Source organism: Sceloporus occidentalis, unplaced genomic scaffold (assembly GCF_023333645.1).
Source record: "Sceloporus occidentalis isolate IW3139 unplaced genomic scaffold, rSceOcc1.0.p SCAF_33, whole genome shotgun sequence".
NCBI lineage: Eukaryota > Metazoa > Chordata > Lepidosauria > Squamata > Phrynosomatidae > Sceloporus > Sceloporus occidentalis.
This window is the reverse complement of record NW_028317013.1, coordinates 7,779,702-7,802,786: the sequence shown is the minus strand read 5'-3', so window position 1 is coordinate 7,802,786 and position 23,085 is coordinate 7,779,702. Positions and strand designations below refer to the sequence as shown.

General features: G+C 36.0%; 1 protein-coding gene across 1 annotated transcript; it reads left to right on the top strand.

Moving 5' to 3' along the window:
- The first annotated feature begins 4,013 nt into the window (after positions 1-4,013).
- LOC149298387 (myosin-binding protein H-like) lies at positions 4,014-22,924 on the top strand. Its single transcript, XM_089487525.1, has 10 exons — positions 4,014-4,302; positions 13,267-13,401; positions 16,647-16,814; positions 18,139-18,227; positions 18,408-18,603; positions 18,761-18,900; positions 19,388-19,547; positions 19,747-19,883; positions 20,510-20,696; positions 22,914-22,924. Exons 1-10 carry the CDS (start codon positions 4,014-4,016, stop codon positions 22,922-22,924), a joined length of 1,512 nt encoding a protein of 503 aa, XP_089343651.1.
- Positions 22,925-23,085: the final 161 nt, after the last annotated feature.

The following is a 23,085-nucleotide window of genomic DNA, read 5'->3' as shown; positions in this document are numbered from 1 at the left end:
GTGTGCGCTGATCTCTTGCTTTGGTATTAATAAAAAAATGGCAAAAAGGCAGTGAGCTGCTTGGGAGTCAGGTATGGAAACCTTTGGCATCACTGTGAGAACATCTCCTTCATTGAATGTTCTCTCCAACTGCTTATCTGCATTAGGAGCTCTTACAATCTTATGAAAATGTTTGGCATTTTCCTTAAACATTTGAAGTGCAGGTTCATATGCATGCCTTTAAAACATCTATGATACACCTTTCATACATTTTAAACCCAACTTTGTGGACTTGTTTTAACTGGTACAGGTGTAATATCTTGCATATAAGGGTAACGCATATACCAACTAACCCAATTCTGTCAAGGTTAGATACAACCATAACAGGGCCTTCAAATTATTCATACTTATTTCCCACAGTCACTAGTGTATTTAAAATGCTTGAGGCATACTATAGTATATATGTATACTATATGTATAAGTGTTGATACTTGATCTTCTAAGGGACTGCTTAGAACTTTGAGAGACCTGCTGATGCTCAATCTGCTCATTACCTCTGATATACAAAAAACAAAATACTGTCTGCACTTCTCACCCTAATAAAGTTGGCAACATATATATAAACATAATATAAATGAGAAGTTTTGGTTATATGAATTTGCCAAAGCATAATTAAGCTCACCCGCCACGTCAAGGCACACTCTCAATAGGGTGAGAACCTACTCTCACCTCCTATAGTGGGCACACAAAGCAGTTTATACTGCTACCAAAACCTTATTAATGTGTTGGGGGAGGTGCAATTAAACCTCCTCCCATTTAACCCCTGGACAGCAAGCTGCAAGCAGACTGATGAGGAGCCAACAACCTCAAATATGTGCAAACAGGGAAAAGAAAAAATGTCAGTGCGCTAAGCTACTCTCAGGCTCAAATAATACAAATGTATAATATGAGGCCTACCAAACAGTGTGAGCATGCTGCAAATACAGTGTGTTGGCTGTACAATGTATACAAAAAACAAAATACTGTCTGCGCTTCTCACCCTAATAAAGTTGGCAACAAATATATAAACATAAAATAAATGAGAGGTTTTTGTTATATGAATTGGCCAAAGCATAATTAAGCTCACCCGCAGGTTTCTTTTCCATTACCTCTGATAATAAGAATAGTCAGTGAGGTATTTACCTTGGATACTCCCCTGGGCAGTGTTACCATGAGAAATCTTGGGACCTAAGACAAACCTAAAGGCATTACCCATCCCCATACCTCCCAACATTTCAAAATGTGAAAGAGGGACACTTTAAAAAAAAAAATCTTGCGGAACTCACCGATACAAGCAATTGCACGCCACTAAAAACACGCTTCATGTTTGTCAGTACAGTCATGCATATTATACTACTTCCATGATGCTGGCTGAGTGGCATGGGAAGTGCAGCAACAGTGAAGCTGCAGATGCTAGCTGTGAACTAAAATTCCCATGATTCTCAGCCAGCCTGGCTGAGCATCATTGGAAGAGTAGTCAACAACAGCAGCAGAGATTTTTTTTAAATTAAAAAAGGCTAATATTAGCCTTCCTCCCAGGACCCTTACACACTGCCTTTACACACACCTGCCCATAAACAGACATATACACATACACTGCCTTTACACACACACATATACACATACACTGCCCTTACACACACACATATGCACGTATACTGCCCTTACACATACACACATATACATGAACACTGCCCTTACACACACCTGCCCATAAACACGCATATACACATACACTGCCCTTACACAAGCTTACAAACACATACATACACATACACTGCCCTTACACCCCTTTCTCCCCATCTCTTACCTCTTCATCCTTCTTCCTTCTGCCTCCATCATGTATCCTGTGGTGGGAGCGCAAGGTCTGTCACTTCTACTCCCTCAGAGCTCAGGGATGACATCATATCCCCGCACTCGGCATTATTTGCTGGCAGGTAGTGATTAGGGAGCAGTAAAGCCAGGCCTGAAGTGACAGACCTCGCACTCCCTAATGTTGAGCCAACTAGAGGGAGATTGGGATCTCCCAGCTAGTCTGCAGGCTGCAGCTGCTGATCGGGCAGCTGTGCGCTCCCCACATGTGGGGGGCATGCATTCCACCCCATGTTCCTCCCACCACTACTGCCCTGCCTCATGCTCGCAATGGTGCCACTGGCCCTCAATCAATAGAAAGGGGAGCATCTGGGACCCAAAACACACCAGACACGAGTAGAGGGCCGCAAGGGTCCAGTCTTAGGTAGGTTGTAAGGGCAAATGGGGGACAATAACACATCAGGGAGGCCAGGCCTCTGTCTCTGATCAGTCCTGAGTTTAGAAATACCCATTTTTTTTCCAAATCTGTAATTATGTCCCCATGTCCTATTTGGGACATTTTTGAAGCCAACCAATTCAATTTACACCCATTAAACCATATATTTTGGTCCCAAGGTATTTTAAACACTAGTATTTTAACCCCTTCCATGTCCTGTGCACTAATTTGTTTTTGTGTTTTTTCCCACACAAATTGTACTTCAGGTATAAATTTATAGCTCCAGTTCAAAACAACACCCCAATACTTGTTCATCAACATCTCCTGAGTAAAGTTATACCACCCATGCATAGGTTTATCACATTGTTTGGGAGGTGCACTTTTTTCATTTTTCCATATATTGACATATAAGATATAACCTAAACTAATAAACATTTTTGTACTTTAATATGAAGTCCTGCGAGTGCTCCTATTTTCTTTATGGATGCCTAATTCTGGTCGAGGATCAGCACCGGGGCAAATAAATGTATGAATTAGAGTGTGCCTTCTTGGGACATTTCCCTATTTTTTACTAATTTTTATTTTTTTCAATTTGTTTCAATTTTGCTAATCACATTGACTTACATGTTAAATGCAATACTTGTATTTAACCTGCAGAGTTCTCAGGGAGACTTGTTTATTTTTTAATGGGTGATGGGCAAAATCTCTTGTAATGGCGCTTGAGACCTTTTAAATCTAAAGCCTTTAAATCAGATGTTTAACTCATATTATATATGGCGGATATTAATGCCCGGGGATGGGACCATGTCTTTAAAAATGTTATCTTAACTTTTTATATGTAATTTTTCCTATATATTTCTTAGTTATTCTGGTGGGAGCTAGTTAGTGAGGTATTAGATAAGATTAGGTTTAGGATTAGGTAGGAGTTAAAAAATAAAATGAGAGTAAAAAAAAAATTAAAACCTAAAAGAATTTAAGAAAACATAATACAAATATATTTGTGGTAATTTTTTCCCAATTATACTAGCTGTGGACAATTTGTATACCTGTAAAACTGTGAATAAATGTGTTTTCTTAATCCTATTTTTAAAATTTTATTCATAAAAAATACATATATGAAAAGTGTTTTTTTTTAAAAGTGCTACTTGTCCAAGTTCAAGAAATACATTGCAAAAAACATGAAAAATAGCCCTTGCCCTTAAAGGGTTAAGCTAAATAGCACACTTTAGTGTGCAATGTGATCTATATAAAATGATTTAGAGTTAACATAGTGTAATTGTTTTTAAAAATGTGGACACAAATAAGTGTGCTGAACACAAAACAAAAATCTAAAAGAAAAATAAATATTTCTGTTGATTTTTAGAAACAGAATGTTGAACTTCATTTTGTAACGCTTAAATTAAATATAAATAGCACTAAAAAAACTAAAGCCCTATTAACCTGTGTTTTTTAAACAAATATTTTATATTTTTAATTAAATACAACACATGAAATAAATTATCGTTATATTTTATCTTGAATTCCTTAACTCCATAAAGTACAAATGACTCCAAAACTGTGTGATGTTTAGAGTAGAGCTATTTCTGTCCTAAGTAGCTGAGTGTACTGATGCTTTAAATAAACGGAGGCACTTTGTGGGGGAAAAAAACAACACAGATGGTATAGTTAAATGCCCGGCAAAGAGATATATAAATCAGAACGACTGTAAGATCTCACAGAAGCAGTTGTCTAGAGCAAAGCCTCAACCATGCCAGCTAAAGCTCCCATAAAAAAATCCCCAGCAGCACAGGCTGCGACTAGCAAACCACAAGTAACTCCAGTGTCTGAACCTCCTGCACCGGTCCAAGAAGCCCCTGCCCCAGAGGTCCCAGCTCCTGTCCCCGAAGTTCCTGCTCCAACCCCTGAGGTCCCTGCTTCTGTCCAGGAGGATGCTGCTCTTGCTCCAAAGACACCTGCGCCAACAACAGAGACAGTTGCCCCAGTGGTAGAAGCAGAAATTGTAAGCCCTGAACCCCAACCAGAAGCCCCTAAAAAAGGTACTGTATGAATGGACTGTGTGACAAGACATTTTGGACTTATTAGCTGAGTTTTTCAATGAGTTGTATGTAAACTGTGAAATATAACATTAGCTATGGATTATGAGGGCCACGCTCAATAAACCACTTACCCACAGAAGCAGAAGAGATATCTTCACAAAATGTTAAATCTTTTAGATGAAATTCAAGATCCAGCTACTCATTAGTGGACTCTAATACCGGCCCTCGTTGAATGAGAAAACTGCCCGGTTGAACCCTCCAAAATATATATATATATAACTGAAATGTTTAGTGATAAAGCCCCTGTAGCTGTATTACTATAAAAAAAAATGATTGCATTTTGTTATAAATAAAGTAATCAACCTGTGAAGCAACCAATATTAAAGGATAATATAAAATTATAACTAATTTATCAGGATCTGTCACTATCTTCAAATAATATTTGTTGCAATTTTTTTTTGCATAGTGAGTTAGTGGTCACATAAAAATGAAGCTGCGACCTTTACATCAATCAGCACTATAACGCTCTCCAATCAAATTCCTTATTATCTTTCTATTTTGCCTAATATGCTCTTCATATTAACCCATTCTGCGAGATGTTGCTCCTTTAAATATAATTTAGTAAATATATTCAAAGAGCCCTGTTTAAACATTTGATGTGAAAAACTATAAAACATTGATGTTCTTTGTGCTGGTTTTTTATGCTAATTACTATAGTTCTTGATTTTAACAAACTATATCTTCACTTAATAACAACACTGAAGTCCTTATTATTGTTATTATTATCTTTTATTTATATTATTTATATACAATTTGTGCAGCATTTCAGTTTCATTGATTTTATGTTATTATATACAGCTTCCAATGGATAACAAAAATATATATATTTTTTTAAATAAAACCTAGGTTATTTATCTTCCCGATTTTTTTAAAGGTGTGTCCTTTGTTCCATTAATAAAAAAGGTGAATATGAAAATAATGATTAAACCTTCACTTTAAGCAAGCACTCTGGCCCACTTAGACTCTGGACTCTGGTGTATTTCACTGCTGGCAAAAAGGTGCAAGGCATTCTTTAGTTATTCAAGTTAGAAAATAAGGCACCTGTTTCTCTTAACTCCTCCCACAGCTGCCTCTACTGCAAGCACAGAGCATTCCTTAGTATGCTTCTTGCATAGGCTAAAAAAGTAAATCTCCCATCCTAGTCAATGTAAGCTAACCACCTACTGGAAGTAGCAGCAACCAATCTAACTGAGGTTTTAAACCATACATACAATTGACTCCTTCTTCAATGACTTCTACAGGAGTGTTACTGAACTTGTGCAATATGTGTACATAATAATGTTTCTTGGTTTATATAGAGGAACACTTAAATGCAACATAAGACCTTACGTTTTAGCTCCAATAACTACATACATTAGACCTCACCATGCATTAAAAAATAAATACAAACTGAATTGGCAAAAGTTAATATAGACTTTTGAGGTAAAAGGATGCCTACATAAAGTACTTTCATTTGCATGCATTCAACCTAAAAAAATTCCCACACCCTAGAGAGCATATCAGAAAGTGGTGTAACCCTGTAGCGAGACCTACTGTGTGTTAAACACAGTAACATACACGCAGTAACATACTTACACACACACACAAATACTAACCTACTTGCACACATACGAACTCACACAGTAACATACTTACACACACAGTAATATATTTATACACGCACACAGTAACATACTTACACCCATGCTAAACACACACACACATACTAACACACACATTAATATATTATACACATAATAACATACTTAAAACACACACTAACATACTTACCTCAACACAAACACGCCCACTAACTTACTTACTTAAGGTGCATATGATGGCTGGAGTATCCCTTTAAGAAGCGTACCATGCAAGCCTCACACTTTTGCTGAGGCTAATATAAGACCTATAATTAGAACGTACTTTATGTAACATCAACTCCTCTCCACTTCTGATGAATCCATATGTATTAACGTATATTTGTTATGTATGTGTTAACTTTCCCATTTGACTTGTACAGTGCTGTGTAATTTGATGGTGCTTCATACATAAAAGAAAATAATAATATTTAATATTATATAAATAACAATAATAATAATAAACAGATATATACTTCCAAATGCATCAAGTCTTAAGTTGGCTTATAGTAACTCCCAAACAGTACATTTTATATTTCTCAGATAGCTAAACCTTTTTTTATTTTACAGATGAGCTGTATCAGAACCTTTTTTCTTTGAAACTTGTACATGTTTATGCGTGCACGTTCCAACAAATATACTTCCTCTTGCTTAAAAAAATATACCACAAAGTAGATGGTATGTCTTAACGGCCACCTTGCATTAACGATTTTTTCAGAGAGGTGTGCACATACAAAGGCATATGTTATCTAAATGCGGCAAATCCATTTCACATTTGTATTTAAGAGATTTATTATCAAATATTATCTGTTTCAAACCATGCATTCACAATGGGTGGCTTTAAATTCCAGAACATACATGTGAGAGGGAATTATCTATAATGATAGCAACCAATAGCAATTATATGCCCCATCATTCACTTGTCCATTTCACTCAAGCATTTGCTGTCAAGTGGTTTCCATATGTGGAAATGCTCCTTGCAATGCTATTTATGTAATTGTTAGACTATTTATAATTCTTAGCCATTAATGACAAATGCAAATGGACTTCCCTAGGCTGATGGACGGTTTGATTCTCCAAAGTAAATTGTAATGAATAAAAAAGAAACCAACACACGTATTAAAATGTGTGATTGTGGGCAGTGACATTGGAAATGTTTTCAGATTAACTCAGTTGCAGATGTACTGATGCATATAATTCCTTCCTAGCGTATGTTCTGTTTCTTTAATTTTATGTTGCCAACAACTATAGACATGACCCGGTTCTTTTCATTATCATACATAAGTCACAATACAGTCAGGTTCATCTCATGATTTGATTTGATTTGCTTTGCGAAGGATTCATTACGAAATTTATATTTTTGAATAGTAAAAAAGTTTTAAAAGTTTAAAAAATAAATAATAATGAATGACACGTATAATTTTACTCTTACCAGACTAAATAATACCAAAGCAGGTGAAGCACCCAAATTCTTGCTTTCTCCAGGGGCATCCTTGGGGCAGGGCTGTTATTAAGGCCCTGGGCAGTATTTCTGGGCTACCCTCTAGGTAGGTAGGTGAACCTGCCACATGCCTGTTACCTAAGACCGAACCCTTCTTACCATAACATCCTCTTCCTTCAACACTAGCTCCATAAATTTTACATTTTATGTAAACCTCTTTGTAACTTAATACATTAATTTGCTAACATATCAGTCTCTATGCTATGCTATGAATTTTACACAGGTCCTCCACCCTTTTTATCTGAGGTTATTACCCTTTACACCCCTTACTTCTTACTTTAACTCCATGAGCCCTCTTAAATTCTTGATTAGCTCCCCTAGACACACTCAAGTTAGCATCCTGAGCCCCACTGCCCCCTCTTTTTAGCCTACAAAGCACCACTTTCCCCAATGTTGGCTCCTTAAAGGCACATCTCCTTTCTTCCAATTGCTCCCCATTAAAGAATGTTCTCAACTATTGTACGAAGGCAGGATTGATAGTGTACTTCTCATAAAGATACTATTGCTTGGCAGTGGCGTACACTGGGACTAGGTTTAATTTCTGGGGGCTCCCCAGTGCACTGCCATTGGCCAGTTTGGGAGATCTCATTTGCTCCTTATAACTTGGCCATGTAGACTGTAGAAATTAATGCCTAGCTGGGGGAATCTAGGGTGTGGAGAGCTTGCTTCTGGTAGATCATGACCCTGCTTCTATGGAAAGGAGTCTCTTTTGTTTCAGCATGTATGACTTACTATATTCATATACTGTGAACCTTTCTTCACTATTAGAGAAAAGCAAACTGAAGTTGTATTTCATCTTTCCAGTGGCTGCTAATGTTCATTAGTCAGCAATGTTGAGGGGGGGGGTCTCCATTCACTTCCGATGCATTCTCCTGTAGAGGCTTAGCTTGGTATTGAACCTATTTATGCGCTGAAGTGTCACAAAGCTACAGAATGGTATGAGGAAGCCAGGAGGGCTTTAGTTTTTTTTATTGAAATAAAGATAAGTTATAGAAAAATATGCATCACTTTCTCAGATCTTATTTTTTGTAGTTAAGTACCGGTATACACGATGAAGCAGTCACACATACTTGGGTTATACCATGCTGTGACTCTGTGTCTTAATGAGTAACAACATGACCTCTGTCATAATAATAAACTTGAGATTCGTTAATCTGTAGAACAGACAAACCTGATCTATTTTGTTTGTGCTTGTATGCAACTTTATATATAGGACTTTGGAGTTATAGCGATGAAATTTCTACCAGTGCTTACATAATTGCAAAAGGCTCTTCTGGTGATCAATTAGCCTTTTAAATTTAAACTTGGATTAGCTAACACAATGTGCCTTTGGAACACAGGAGTGATGGTTGCCGACCTCTGTACACCTATGAACATATTCTATTAATTATCATTCATTTCCAGCTACAATAGTCATTAGCAACTTTAACAACGTCTACACTGTATTCCTGATCCATTTGATGTTATTTTAATGGAGAAGAATTGCTTTTTTTTTCAAAAACAAGAACAATTCTAAGTCACAGGGACAGACTAAATAATGAACGTTGCAGTTGCACACTCCAAACCTGAATTTACTCATTGAACCACATCATCCACTAGCCCTCTGAGCACTTGCCCTGTTTGCCAGATAACCAGTCCAGGCCTGATATATAGGAAAACCTACTGGTAGGTAGCACTGGTTGGTGTTGGGTGGAATTGGGAATATAGGCCATGTGGTTTTAGTATGTGGATAGATTAGGGGGGTGGCATTTACAGGGTTTAGAATTTGGTAGTTTGAAAGAAAAGCTTTAAACATGATTAAAAACAATTCTAGAAAATATTGCTTTAAGTTTAATAAAAGTTAATTTGATTTAGTGTTACCTCAGGAGAAAGAAATACTGGTATCCTTTTTTAAAATGAACCTTTCATCATTAGAACTATTTTGCACACCAAAGTGGACATCACGACATGACAAATATATGGATAGGGAAATGGCTGCATTAAAAATTGCCCAATTATAATACCCTGAGTTGTCTACATTTCATAAACATATGCTTTTGGTTTGACTGCTATGGTATTTATAATGCTTTTATACTACACCTATCAACTGATTTAGCTGTATGGATTCAATATTATATGCAAATGATTACATGCACATTTTATGGTTTACTAAAATTAAATGGTGGATTACACATATTCTTAAATATTGCAAGATAGCCCTACTCGTCCTAATTATATATATATATATATATATATGTATATATGTATATATATATATATATATATATATATATATATATAATTACGTGTGTTAAATTGTGCAAATGCCAAAGTTATCTGTGATATTACCAGATTTTGGCAATTTTGGGGGGCAGCATTTATTTATTTAAATTATTCCAATATTCTGATTCTTCTCATATATTGGTTTACTTTGGTACCAACTATAGCCCATGAAATTATGTAGTTAATCAAGATTGACAATGGAAGTAAAAATGACCCCACTCATAATCCCATTATCAGATGTGTTTACAGCTACTATTAAATGATTTTAGCTAGCTAATCAAAGAACAATGATTATGTGATTTGGCAGTTTTATTGTATATGTTTATTATGTGCTTTTGACACAATTATAAATTATGTATGTTAGTGTGGGTGTATATTGGAAGTTTTCACATAAACATACCATGCTGTTAAAAATACCTTTAAAAAAATAAAACAAAAATATATTTTTATAGGATGCTTGTGGGAAACCTTTCTCTAAGTACATCTTACTCTACTCATAGCACAGATTCTTGTGTCTGGGAGAGCTATAAATATCACATTTCACTTCTTAGGGAGCTGGAGAATTCAGAATATTTAATGTTCAAGTATACCACTTTTATCACACCCAATACTTATCAGAGAGACAAAAATACAGCAAAGTGGGGCTTTCACATGGCAAACACATGCATTAAGAAATACGTTCAAGAGAATAAGGAAATCATATGTAATATTAGTTTTTAATTTAGTTAACAATGTTTACGAACATAATAATAATCATAATTGTAGCACAAATTAAACATTGTTCTACACAGTTATTCAGTAATGCTTAGTTCATTAATACCATAATTACTTCCCGCTCTAAAACCTACCCCATTACTAAGCATATCTCCAAGCGAATGTGCTTTAATATGTATGTAATATTTGAATAACAAATATTTTGTGACTATTGGTTTAACATATACAGATAAATTTCTTCATAAGAAAACATTCCACAAAAAAAATTTACATTTATGTTAAACTGCAAAATACTTGGGACCAAAGACTGACATTCTTCATTATATTTTACAAATTTTATATGGATTTTTGGATCAGGACATGCATGGCTTGTATTTTTAAATAAGCTTGTTTTACACGCATGTTAGAGTGACATATTAGCAAGTATGTTTCCGTTGCCCATAACATATGGGTACAGTGCGTACAAGGTTTAAATATAGAAGGGCAAGCCCTACAAATGTTCCAGAAGATTAGTTCTGTATGCAGTCGGCAGGTGTCAAATGTGACAAATGCTTGTAGGATTTTTAGAAAGGAAAAGCATGTGTGAAATGTGGAATTTGCCAAGACCAACAAACGGCAGGGATTTTCAAGTTAACACTTAACTTAAAATGTTCTCCTATTGCAATGTGAGCTAATTCTTGTGATTTACACACAAAAAAAATAAATCAAAAGTTTCCTAAAATTAATTTTGTTTTGCGTTACCAATATAATCATATAGGTGCCAGCCCAACTATTTGTTTTTCATTAAGTACATAAGAATGAAAGAAGTACCTTGTAATCAAAGCGCACTAATGGGCAGTTTTCCATTACGTGACTTTTAACTTACAGCTGAACGGGTAGAGGCAGTGTGTAAATTAAAACATGCCTGGGATAAGCATAAGGTTAAGCTAAGTATAGGACAATGCCAACGATCAAATAAGGATTGAGGCTTTAAAGTATTTAGGATAATAGTGGTAAATAAAATTCGCTGGTCATAATTCCTTTCAGCCTTAGGGCAACTTCTTTATTTTACATAAGGTTAATAATGATGCACGGAGCACCAGGGGTCTGTATCATTGTTAGCAAGCTCTTTCTACATGTTAAAGTTTCTGCTACATATGTGTACCTCCCATGTAAATACTAATAATCATGTAATAAAAGTAAAATGTGTACAGTATATGCACAAGTACTGTGTAACAAAAATTCAGAAAATGTGTTGTTTGTAGGTGTCTTTGGACCGAAAAACAACAGAACATGTCTGTTTTAAACATTTTAAGGCTAGTTCTTCCTTTCTTCTTACTCCTTCATTCTTCTGTCACCCTCACTCGTTCTTACTATCTCTCCCCCTCTTCTTTCTTCTTCTTCTGATCCATTTGATGTTATTTTAATGGACAAAATGTGCTTTTCGTTAAGTAATCCCAAACTTTTGAACGGTTGTATGTATATATATATATATATATATATATATATATATATATATATATAGTAGAAGCATTATTAAACACTCATCCACATCTACTAGACAAGCCAGAAGGCTTGTTTTTTCCCCCAGAAATCCCATGGTGCTGCCACAACCACAATTCTGGGTAGGCGCATGCAAATAAGGTCAACAATGATCGCCTTTTGCCTCTATATTCAGAAATATATACCTACATTGTAACTTTCCATGGGAACAGGGCACTTCATTCCTCTTGTATCTGTATGTCAATTGCTGTATGTCCAGTACTTGTATCGTACTTGTCGTTGTCTGTAACATTTTCATTATGTACAGCGCTGAGGAAACTGTCGGCGCCTTCTAAATAAAGTATAATAATAATAATAATATATATATATTTACTGGACAAGGTCAAAAGGCTCCACCAATATGTATTAATTACTCATTTATTTGACCAGTAACACATTGTAATTATGTAACACATTATTTAATATGTAGACCAAACTCCAGCCAGCTATCCTATGCTTATGAATAAACACAATATAATATCATAGAATGTAGATAAATAGAACAAAATGTGAAAAAAACTTTACAAAAATATATATGTAAAAAAGAACTGCCCCAGGCTCCAAAATCCTAGCAAAACTGCCTGGACGGAATTCAACTTTGTATGTCAATTTTGGTTTGGATGATCCTAACATTAATATTGGTTTTAGTTTATGTTAGGCTTCTCATTTTGAAACAATGGCTTATATTAAAAACTGATGAAGAGGCTTATGACTACAAGGGATATATCCTGTAGTTTTCAGTACAAGATTACCAGACAAGCAGGGCCAGCCCTACAATTTCAATTTTGTTTCTAGTGCCCTAGCAATGTGTGTGTTTCCAGTGCTACACTCTTGCAATCATGTCCTTTCTACATATATTTTTTTCACATTTCTGTTTTATCTACATTCTGTGATATAATATTGTGCTTGTTCATAGCTGCCTGGAGTTTGGGCTCCTTGTTAAATGCAGTTGTTTGTAGGACTACCATTTAATGAGTATTTAGTATAGCACCAGATCTAAGATCAGCTGAATTATGATGTTACCCATACATGTGCACATCTGTATTTTGCTGTTAGGCTACCCATAATAGAAGGTTGTTGAACCTGGAGAAGGAAGGGTCTTTTCTTACTTCCCTGACAAATAACTGACTTACATCTCATCTCATAATGTTCTCATTAGTGGCTGTACTTTCTTGGATTATGTTGGCTTTTAAAGAATGTTCTTTTTCTTAATTATTGTTTCTTTGCAAGGTTTGTATGAAGTTGTTATATTTATATACTACTTTACTTATCTGTATGTTTTTTCAATAGAACCTCCTAGTGCTCCAAAGGATTTGGTAGTAGATGATGTTAATGACTCTTCACTGTCACTGAAATGGAAGGCTCCCGAGAGTGAAGGATCGGCTGCTCTGGATGGATACCTACTGGAATACCAAAAAGAAGGCAGTAAGTTTATACAAAAATGAATGCGTGCTTTTCATGACCACATCATATAGTATGATAAACAGCATAAATCATATTACTATATATTGAGCCCTGAGGCACTGATGGTTAACCCCCTCATCTTATACTTAGCCAGACAATGATAGTGGATAGTTAACTCCCATCATTACATAGCAAGCTTGACACTGGTGATGGCACAACATAACTCCCATAATCAAATAGTATGGCAGACATTGAAGGTGGTAAAGCATAACTCCCATCATTATATACTGAGCCTGGCAGTCATACACCACACTGCCATCATTATATAGTGATATAGACACAGATGGCCATATAGCATGACTTGCATCAATATATATTGATCCAGAAACTTATGAGGATACAGAATGACTTCCATCATTATATACTAAGCTAGACACTGATGGTGGTATACTGATGGTGGTGTACTATATACTGAGCCAGACATTGACATTGATACATCATAACACCTATCATAATCATCTTCTTTGCGTTTCATTGGTTTTATCACTCTCACTCATGTTCTCTAATGCTTTCACGCTCTCACATGCTCACTCAATGACTCCATACTTTCTCCGCCCAGCAGCTACCACATCCCTGTGTCCTTTCTCGCAGCTGCTCTTCTTCTCTTGCTTCTTCTTCTGTCTTTTTTCTTTGACCGCTTCTCCCCAGTATCAGCTCCGTTGACCAGCACTTCCACAGTGGAAGTGCTGGTCAACGGAGCTGATACTGGGGAGAAGCGGTCAAAGAAAGAAGACAGACCCTTTTGCGGAAGCACTCCGGAAGGCCTGATTAGGAGAAAGAAGACAGAAGAAGCAAGAGACCTCACAGACCTCACCCCTTGCGCTGCGTTCCCTGACCGACATCTGCAACTGCTGATTTCTAGGGACATGTCCCAGGACACTGAAAGTGTCTTGGACAAGCTCACAAATCCCAGGACTGTCCAGGGACAGTTGGCAACTATGGTCTGTGATAGGATAAGTTTAGTTCATGTAACCAACATCAATGTTTAATTGATCAATGAGAATGATGTTTTTGCCAATTTTTAAGCTTGCAAGCATGACTTTCTCTTTTGTAGTAATTTTGTAGTCATTTATCTGCCCCATTTTGATGAGACAGCCCTGATATTTTGTGCCTGTCCTGCTGTCCCATGTAGCTGCTCCATTGTCCCACTGTCAGGGACGCAGGTGCTAACTCAGGTAGGGCTCAGATCTAGGCTGAAGTCAGAAAGGTGTGAATGTGCCTAATTGCAGATGTCTGCTCTAGCCTTATACTTTATCTTCTATAGACACAAACAGGTAAAAGCAGGTAGTATGCGGAACGGGCCAAAGGCAACTGAGTCTGTGGAATGGGCAATAGTATAGTACCAAAAGGCAATCCAAATGGTTAATCGTTATTGGAGTCTATGCTCGAAGTCAAAACCAGAGAATCAACTATGCGACAGAAATCCACGGACTCAACAAACAGGGCCAGGAACTTCAATGAAGGAATGAATAAGAGCTGCATAAATTGTTGAACTATATAACTAAAATATATTATTATTTATAATACTTATAAAACCTTTAATTTAACATAAAGACAGTGTTCATTCCTGCTGCCACTTTTTCATACCTACACACATTCTACACAAACTCCTTGTATCATACTGTGGACCACATGAAAGTATCTTGGAACTCACCAATAGTCCACCAACCACAGTTTCAGTACTATTGGTCTATCCCTAAATACATACACATCATGCCAACAAGGAAACCTAGAATTGCAATTAAGATTTCTCACCATTCCAGACATGACAGACCGCTAATGCAAAAGAATGTGTGAAACTACATATTGAAATAGCGTTGTGCAGATACCTGGAGTGCCAATGTTCTTAATGTCAACAGAAGATTAAATAACAATTAACCTCTTCCACTCAGCCCTTTCAGAGACCTGGCGGTAAGAAGCCCAATACTTGCTTCCAATGTACTGAAAAGGTTTGGCACATGAATGCTAGGAGCCATATAAGAGGTTGCAGAAGGCTTTCATACAGGAATATGATGCCCTATTGTTTTGATGTTATAAAAAGATCTGCCATGTGATCCACTTGCCATGAATGTGCTGACACTAGGGTGACCACATATTATTTCTGCCATTCAGGGACACACAATGAAGCATATACTATTATATATTAATTACTAGGAAGCCTTGGAAACCATGTTGATTTCAGATTTAATAATATACATACAATCATTACACACATGAGTAGATTCAGAATGTTAACCCCTCTATTACCAGGCATGAGCAGATCCAGAGAATTAACTACTCTATTACCAGACATTACAAACACATTCCCACAATCAGGCAACCACAGTGACAAACAGACAACCACAGTGACAAACAGACAAACAGTGACATACAGTCAAACACACACATACCTGGTGCTGGCTGCAGCTTACACTGAGTTGGTGTGAAGGAGGGACTCAGCCTATCAGGAGAGGCTTCTGAACTCTCAGGCAATCAGGAGAGTTGAGAAGTCTCTCTTGATTGGCCGATACCTCATTCACTCAGATTTCTCATTCCAGGACAATACATTGTCCTGGATTGAGGCTGCCAGGGACTGTCCGGACATGTGGTCACCCTAGGCCTGACACCTCTGTGTAAAGTATGTGTCAACATCTGCTTACATTCAGTTTAAGCACTGGTCTAAAAGATTCTACCACATATGATTACCATGTTCATAGAATAAATGGTTACCAGAATACATTCGGATGATCACAAAAACCATGTTTATACAAAGAATGGATCTTTGTGTCTGAAATTTGGGCATAAATAGTCAACATGGACTCATATGAAGTACTGGAGTATATGACTTCCAGGACTAATATGCTACAGTATATTTTATAATTCTAAAATGGTGTTTTTAAATAATGAATGTTTCCCCCAGCTCCTTGTTATATCTTGTGGATCTAATGTAATTCTTGTGTTTTTTTATGGACAAAGAGAATGTCATAGATGTTCCATAATACCTTATGAAGGTTGACATCTTTATGGTTCTTAGTCTGGGAAAGTAGGAAGGAAAAAATTGCATTTGTTATACTATAGCACCAATTAGCTATCAAAAATTCTTTATAAGCTTTGTTAAATTAAGAATTCATATTTTAAGGTTTATTTTATATAAGCTTGCCTTATGTAAAAGTCCAATCATTTTTTTTAAATTAATTTTCATAAATTTTATTTCCAATTAATATTAGGTGAAGAATGGATTCAGGTGAACAAAGAGCCAAGTGTTTCTACCCGTTACCAAATTACAAACCTGACCGCTGGTGATAAGATATTGGTCCGTGTTAAAGCTAGTAGCGAGGCCGGAAGCAGTCCTCATGTTTCTTTAGAAAACTTTGTGCAGATTCGTGAAATTGTGGGTGAGACACAATTTATATACATATTTTTGAAATGTTTTTTTATATTCACACAATTTTTGGATTTTTATGAACTAATGACTTCAATATTACATTCATTTTTTGTTTAGCTTTTAAATTATGTTGATGTAGCCATTTAGAATAAAGTTTGTACCTGTTTTTAAGTCATTTTATCTGATTATTAAAAAGAAATCATGCGTTTATATGTCAAAAGAAAATATGTGATTTGAAAGTTTATGGATCAGGATAAATTTAAACATCTTCTGCTCGTATACACATTATTGTGACTTTTGAGGCTATAAAACATATAGAAATAGTTGTCTATAATTGTTGCGTTTGCAGACTTTTTACATGTGGGGTAAATAGATGGTATTGACTTTAAGACATAATGTTAATTAGATGTACTAGATTTGTCATCTCCAAAACAATTAAGCTGATTGAAAAAACAAAATCATGCAAAATACTAAAAATGAACTTACTGTAGATGAACTTAATAAGTTAAAACCTATAATGGTAAATTGGTATGCATGGTTACAACATCTTACTGACATTGTACTTAGTTTGAAATTAATTCTGGTAGACCACAATAGCAATGTAGTAAAGGATAACCATTTATATAGTACAATATACACTACAAAACATCTACTTTAGGATATTTCTTAATATATAATGCTTAACATAAAGGAAAAAAAACCTATAACCCAATATGCACAGGGTTGAAATATATGCTGTTTTCGTGTCAACGGTTCAGTGACTTATAGGTGATAGTCAAAGTGTCCCTATTTATGGCAGAGGACACATGCCATTCAGTGCTTAGAAATGATAGCTTTTACAGCTGGTCAGCCACTCACATGCATGACCTCAAATCTGGAGAGCTCATGGAAACTTTTGCTTGTAGTTTTCTTAACACGGGGTGCACTGATCTTGCATCTAGTAGTCCGTTAAATCTATCTCAGTTTTTGAGAGAAGTAAATAAGGATTATAAAGCTCTGATCTAGATTGTTAGCAAAACACAGCTAAATGTATTATGTTGTCTTTGCCAGTCATATAGTGTCTTGATTGTATTTACTGTTTTAGTGCTCTGCTAACTGTGCACTGTTGTTTATATTACATACTTACATATCATGACAATTATATTTATATATGTATTTCAGCATAGCCTTAATAGATTATGAATATGATAGACTAAGGAGTCAAAGGTGACCAAGGTGGCCCACTATGAAACTATTAATGCAAACACATAGTTTTTTGTCATAGTCATAAACCAGACATACCAGTCATATATATATATGACTTAATATTTTGTGGTTTTATGTTTTCCTTGAAGATCGCCCCAAAATTCGTCTTCCAAGATACCTTCGCCAAACATATATCAAGCAAGTTGGAGAAGCAGTAAATCTGGTGATTCCATTTCAGGTAAGACATGCATTTTATGCTCTGCTTTCAGATGTAAGTCATGTGATAGGGTACAAATGCATGGGAGAAATTAACAGTTTGCAGGCTACCCAACTGTATAAAGTGAGACAATGTGCAAGTCGAAAGTTTGTCACATGACAAACTAAATAATTTTCAGATTTTTGTTCCTTGTTTCCATAGGGGAAACCAAAGCCTCAAGTAACCTGGTCCAAAAATGGACAGCCACTGGATCCCAAGTCTGCAAGCGTCAGGAATGGCGAAACTGACACTATTCTTTTCATTCGCAAAGCTGAGCTCAAGGATTCTGGGACATACGAGCTGGTCGTAAAAATAGACACATTGGAAGACAAAGCCAAGATTGACATAAAAATTGCTGGTAAAATTTTTATATTATGTAGTTGGTTGTTTCATAAATGTTTTTTCATTTACAAATAAAATGTGTAATAAATAAAAAGCAAAATCCCATTTATCAAATAACCAAGAGACATGGAAAAGCAGTTAAAATGTAAGGTTTTTTTGTTTTCGTATTTAAGAATGTCCTAGTCCTCCAAAAAGCATTAAACTGCTGGATGTGTGGGGTTTTAATGCTGCCCTTGAGTGGACACCACCACTGGATGATGGCAATGCTGAAATTAAAGGATATACTGTACAGAAGTCTGATAAGAAAACTGGGGTGAGTATTTTATGTTTCAGTCAAAACAAAATGCATATGGCCGAAAATACCCTCGTTTTCGTCCCTGAAGCTGCCAGCTGGAATGCGATTATCGGTAAACTGGCGATCGTAGTTTTTTTAGTGAATCAACGCATTTTTATTCTGGTATAATACACCCTCATTTTCAGGACTTCCAGTGCTTTCCTCAGAAGAACATGATGCACAAGAGATCTGTAATGGATCATTGACATCATGGATAGTATAATAAATCTGTCTAACTGATTAGTGCCTGTAGCTGTAACACTGAACAACAAAACCATGGTGCAAAATTGTTTCACGTTCTCTATATTTTAATATTTTCTGGTTGAGCTAACATATTTTATCTACTTTATATGTGCCTTATGAATGGAAGAGACAGCAGGGTTTTGCCCACAACCAAGAACTTTCCGTTCAGTTTCCTTAGACAACCCATTTTGTTACTTAATGAATAATGTTTTCCTCTTTGCAGGAATGGTTTACTGTTCTTGAACATTACCGCCAGACTAATTGTACCGTATCAGACCTGATCATGGGTAATTCTTATTATTTCCGAGTGTTTGCAGAAAACTTGTGTGGTCTAAGCGAGAAAGCTGCAGTGACTAAAGATTGTGCTGTTATTAAGAAAACAGGTCAGTTGCCACTTGCTTTGCACCACTTTTTAGCATTATTATTATTTTTTTTTGTCCTGTTATTCTCATTATTTAATGCTCTGTATTGTTTCACACCTGTAAGTAATAAGCCTTAATACATTTCAGTTAATGCAATTCAATATTGTTGTACCTGTGGAAGTCTGACCACTTGACTATTTTTGTTTTTTAACATTTACAGGAGTTACTTACACTCCTCCTCAATATAAGGAACGTGAGATTGAAGAGCCCCCCAAATTTACCCAAGTGCTCAATAATAGAACAACCACCAATGGCTATAGCACTAAGTTGTTTTGTTGTGTGCGCGGCAGTCCAAGGGTAAGAGAAAAATTCCTTTATTGATACAACTGTCCATAGCAAAGGTATTTTTTTTAGGAAGATTGTTAATAAAGGATGAACATATAATGTTGGTGCAAAAAGGATGTCACTTTGAAAGTGTTATGAAAACATTATAAACATCTCCCCACATGCTGTTTGTGTGTTCTTTAACATACATGACAATTAAATATGTCCCTAAAACATGTACTCCATGTACTCCATTACTGCCTATAATGCAATCACCAATCCCTTTCCATACCACTAGGTTTTAGATTGCTTGTGAGTGGCTTTTCATCAGTAACATTTATTATTTTTGTAATAAAATATCGTAAATGTCTCATGACAAAACAAAATATACTTGTGTGAACCAGGTGTAACTAGAAACACAATTACAATGTTTTATTTTGTGTACTGAACTATTAAATATGGGATTTGGGATAGTTGACGGATCTTTTCTTTTAAAGAGTGTCACCTTCCATGTTAAAAGATGCTGAACTGTCAAACAGAGATAAAAATGTAAATCCCCCCTCCAAAAATCAATTGCAAGGTGTATTTTAACTTGCTTACACATGTAAAACTTTATGATTAGATGTGGAAAGATATACAACATGATGTCCTTTTTTCAGCCAAAAATTGTGTGGATGAAAAACCAGATGGAAATCGGGGAAGACCCTAAATACCGATGCCTTGTAAACCATGGAGTGTGCTCTCTTGAAATCCGCAAACCCTGTCCCTTTGATGGTGGGGTGTACACCTGCAAAGCCATCAACTCATTAGGAGAAGCATCTGTAGATTGCCGACTTGATGTAAAAGGTAAATTCCATTTTGTTTATACATATATTTTTGTTGCTGACCATTAAAAATGTCTACATTAACTGAAAAAAGACACTACTCGCATCCATGTAGACCCTACGTATGCCTTCCCACTGCAATAAAGGAACACAGTGTATCACTAGTAACCTCGGTATATCAGTGAATTTGGTCATTTGTGGATAGGACTGATACGCTGCAATGCGAGTTCTTAGTTGCTTAGAACGTGTGGTAAACCTGCACAAATTGATAGCCCGTACTTTTGTTACCCCAAGGCTTAGTTCTCTTGTGGCCCATAAAAGTGATAATGAATAGAGGCGGCAAATACTTGTTTTTGTCGCCGGCAGCAAATACATGTGGAATTAAAATTAGCTTTAGCGTCACTCATACTCTGAATTCCAAGTCTGGTTTAGTCATCAGTGTTTTTAATATATATGACGCTAGATTTGATTTTACTGTGGTCAGCAAAGGAGATCTATATCGGTTTATGGCTTGTGCTTGTTCTAACATGTTTTTCAGAAAGTAATGCTAAAGCACACTTGATGACTTTTCCAAATGTATTAACCGTTATATAGTTCTCATTCTAATGCTTTAAAATACTCCAGATTTTAAATATAGGAGTAGAATTGAATATTATAAATCAATGAATAATTATTATAATATGACTGTTTCTATGTTTATTCTGCCTTAATGAGAACTGATTACATACTTAGAGGTTTTATACCGTACATCCATAAGCATACCTGAAAACGCTAAGCTTCACCGTGAGTATCAGGGGTTTCGCTCCAATCCCAGGGTAAAGGGACAAATCCCAGGGTCACACAGTCTATGCAACGTCATATGCCACGTTGATCAGTGTAGGACAATACTGAGTTACCTGCTTGTCCTGCGCTGACTAGGGCTGAATAATAATAATGACAGCTATACCTCAAACTTATAGCTAAGGAAAATATTTAATTTTCTATGCATAGCATTCTCATATTCATGATTCCTGGGTTCTTTGCCACTTTATGAACGGTTTGTATTTCTTTCTTTCAGTGCCACAGTAGAATATCATGATATTCTTTTGCTGTAAGTATGCAAATTAAAAAATAATTCAGTTTTCCAAAATGAAAAATCTTAACATAAAGTTTTACTTTGGAACAATTACTTGCTCTAAGTACATACACATTTGTATACGTCTTGTTTTAAAAAAAAAATACAGTAATGGTTACAAAATAGAGCTTGATGATGGTGGACCATAATCTTAAATTGGAAAATGATCATTAATTTTCACAAAAGTGAATATATGATCAAAAGTGAATACACTGTATCATGTCTTGTCAAATGTCAATATGGTCATTAACTTTAATAAAATAAAGCCATTGAACATAGTGACAATTTCTTTGAGTGTTAACATACAGTAATGCAATCTATAAAATATTGTATTAAACATGTTGGCTTGTACTTGCTAACTGGATGGGGTATTTTAATGGTAGTCCATTCCCTTTCATTAATACTAAATCCCAGTTTGTTATCTAAACTTAAGGGGTGGGCTGACCCAGCGGTCAGGCAAAAATCTTCAAAGAGCCCCAGGGTGACTTGTACTGGCCCACTCATGAAGGCAGGGTCACATAAAACATGACTCCACAGTAATGGTGTGTGAGCAGCTGTAGAGAATGACTGTACACAATCTAAGGATGTGAGGTGTGATGAATGAAGCATGATTGATAGAGTGAGGTGTGATGGAGTGAGTATGTTTTAGAATAAGTATGTGTGTGAGAGGGGATGTATATGTGTGTGTTAATGTGTTTATATGTGCATGTTACAGAGTATGTTTGTTAGTGTGAGAGTGTGTTTTATGATAAGTGTATAAGAGTGTGTGTGTGTGTGTGACTTTGCTAGCCGTCCCTTGATTTCCATGTAGTCAACCAGACCTGTTTGTGCCAGTTACACAGTGATTAAACTCAGTCATTAGGCCACCCTAGCATTGGATTACGGTATCTGATTTGATGCTCTGCATTGTTTGTGAGGATAGTTTATCCACTCCCTGATTTATTCACTCCCTGATATTTCCCTAAATTCACTGTTGTGTCTGTTCAAGTGGTCAATTGAGTTAAGGGACCAAACTCTACCCCAGTCGCATGCCCGTGCCTATATAATACCAATTTATAACTCCAGAGCATATCCACTATATTTTTTTTAGTACGTAATTAAAAACATGTTTTTTTTGTATTCTAGGTGATCACTGAGTGCCGCTCCTTATACCTCGAAATCAAGAAATACATTTGAATATGCCAATAAATAATAGCACAATAAGTCAATGAATGGAGTTTTCCTACAACCGCGAGTCATCAATATGGTGTCTATATCTTGTCACACGCTCAAAATATATGTTTGTGTAAACACCATA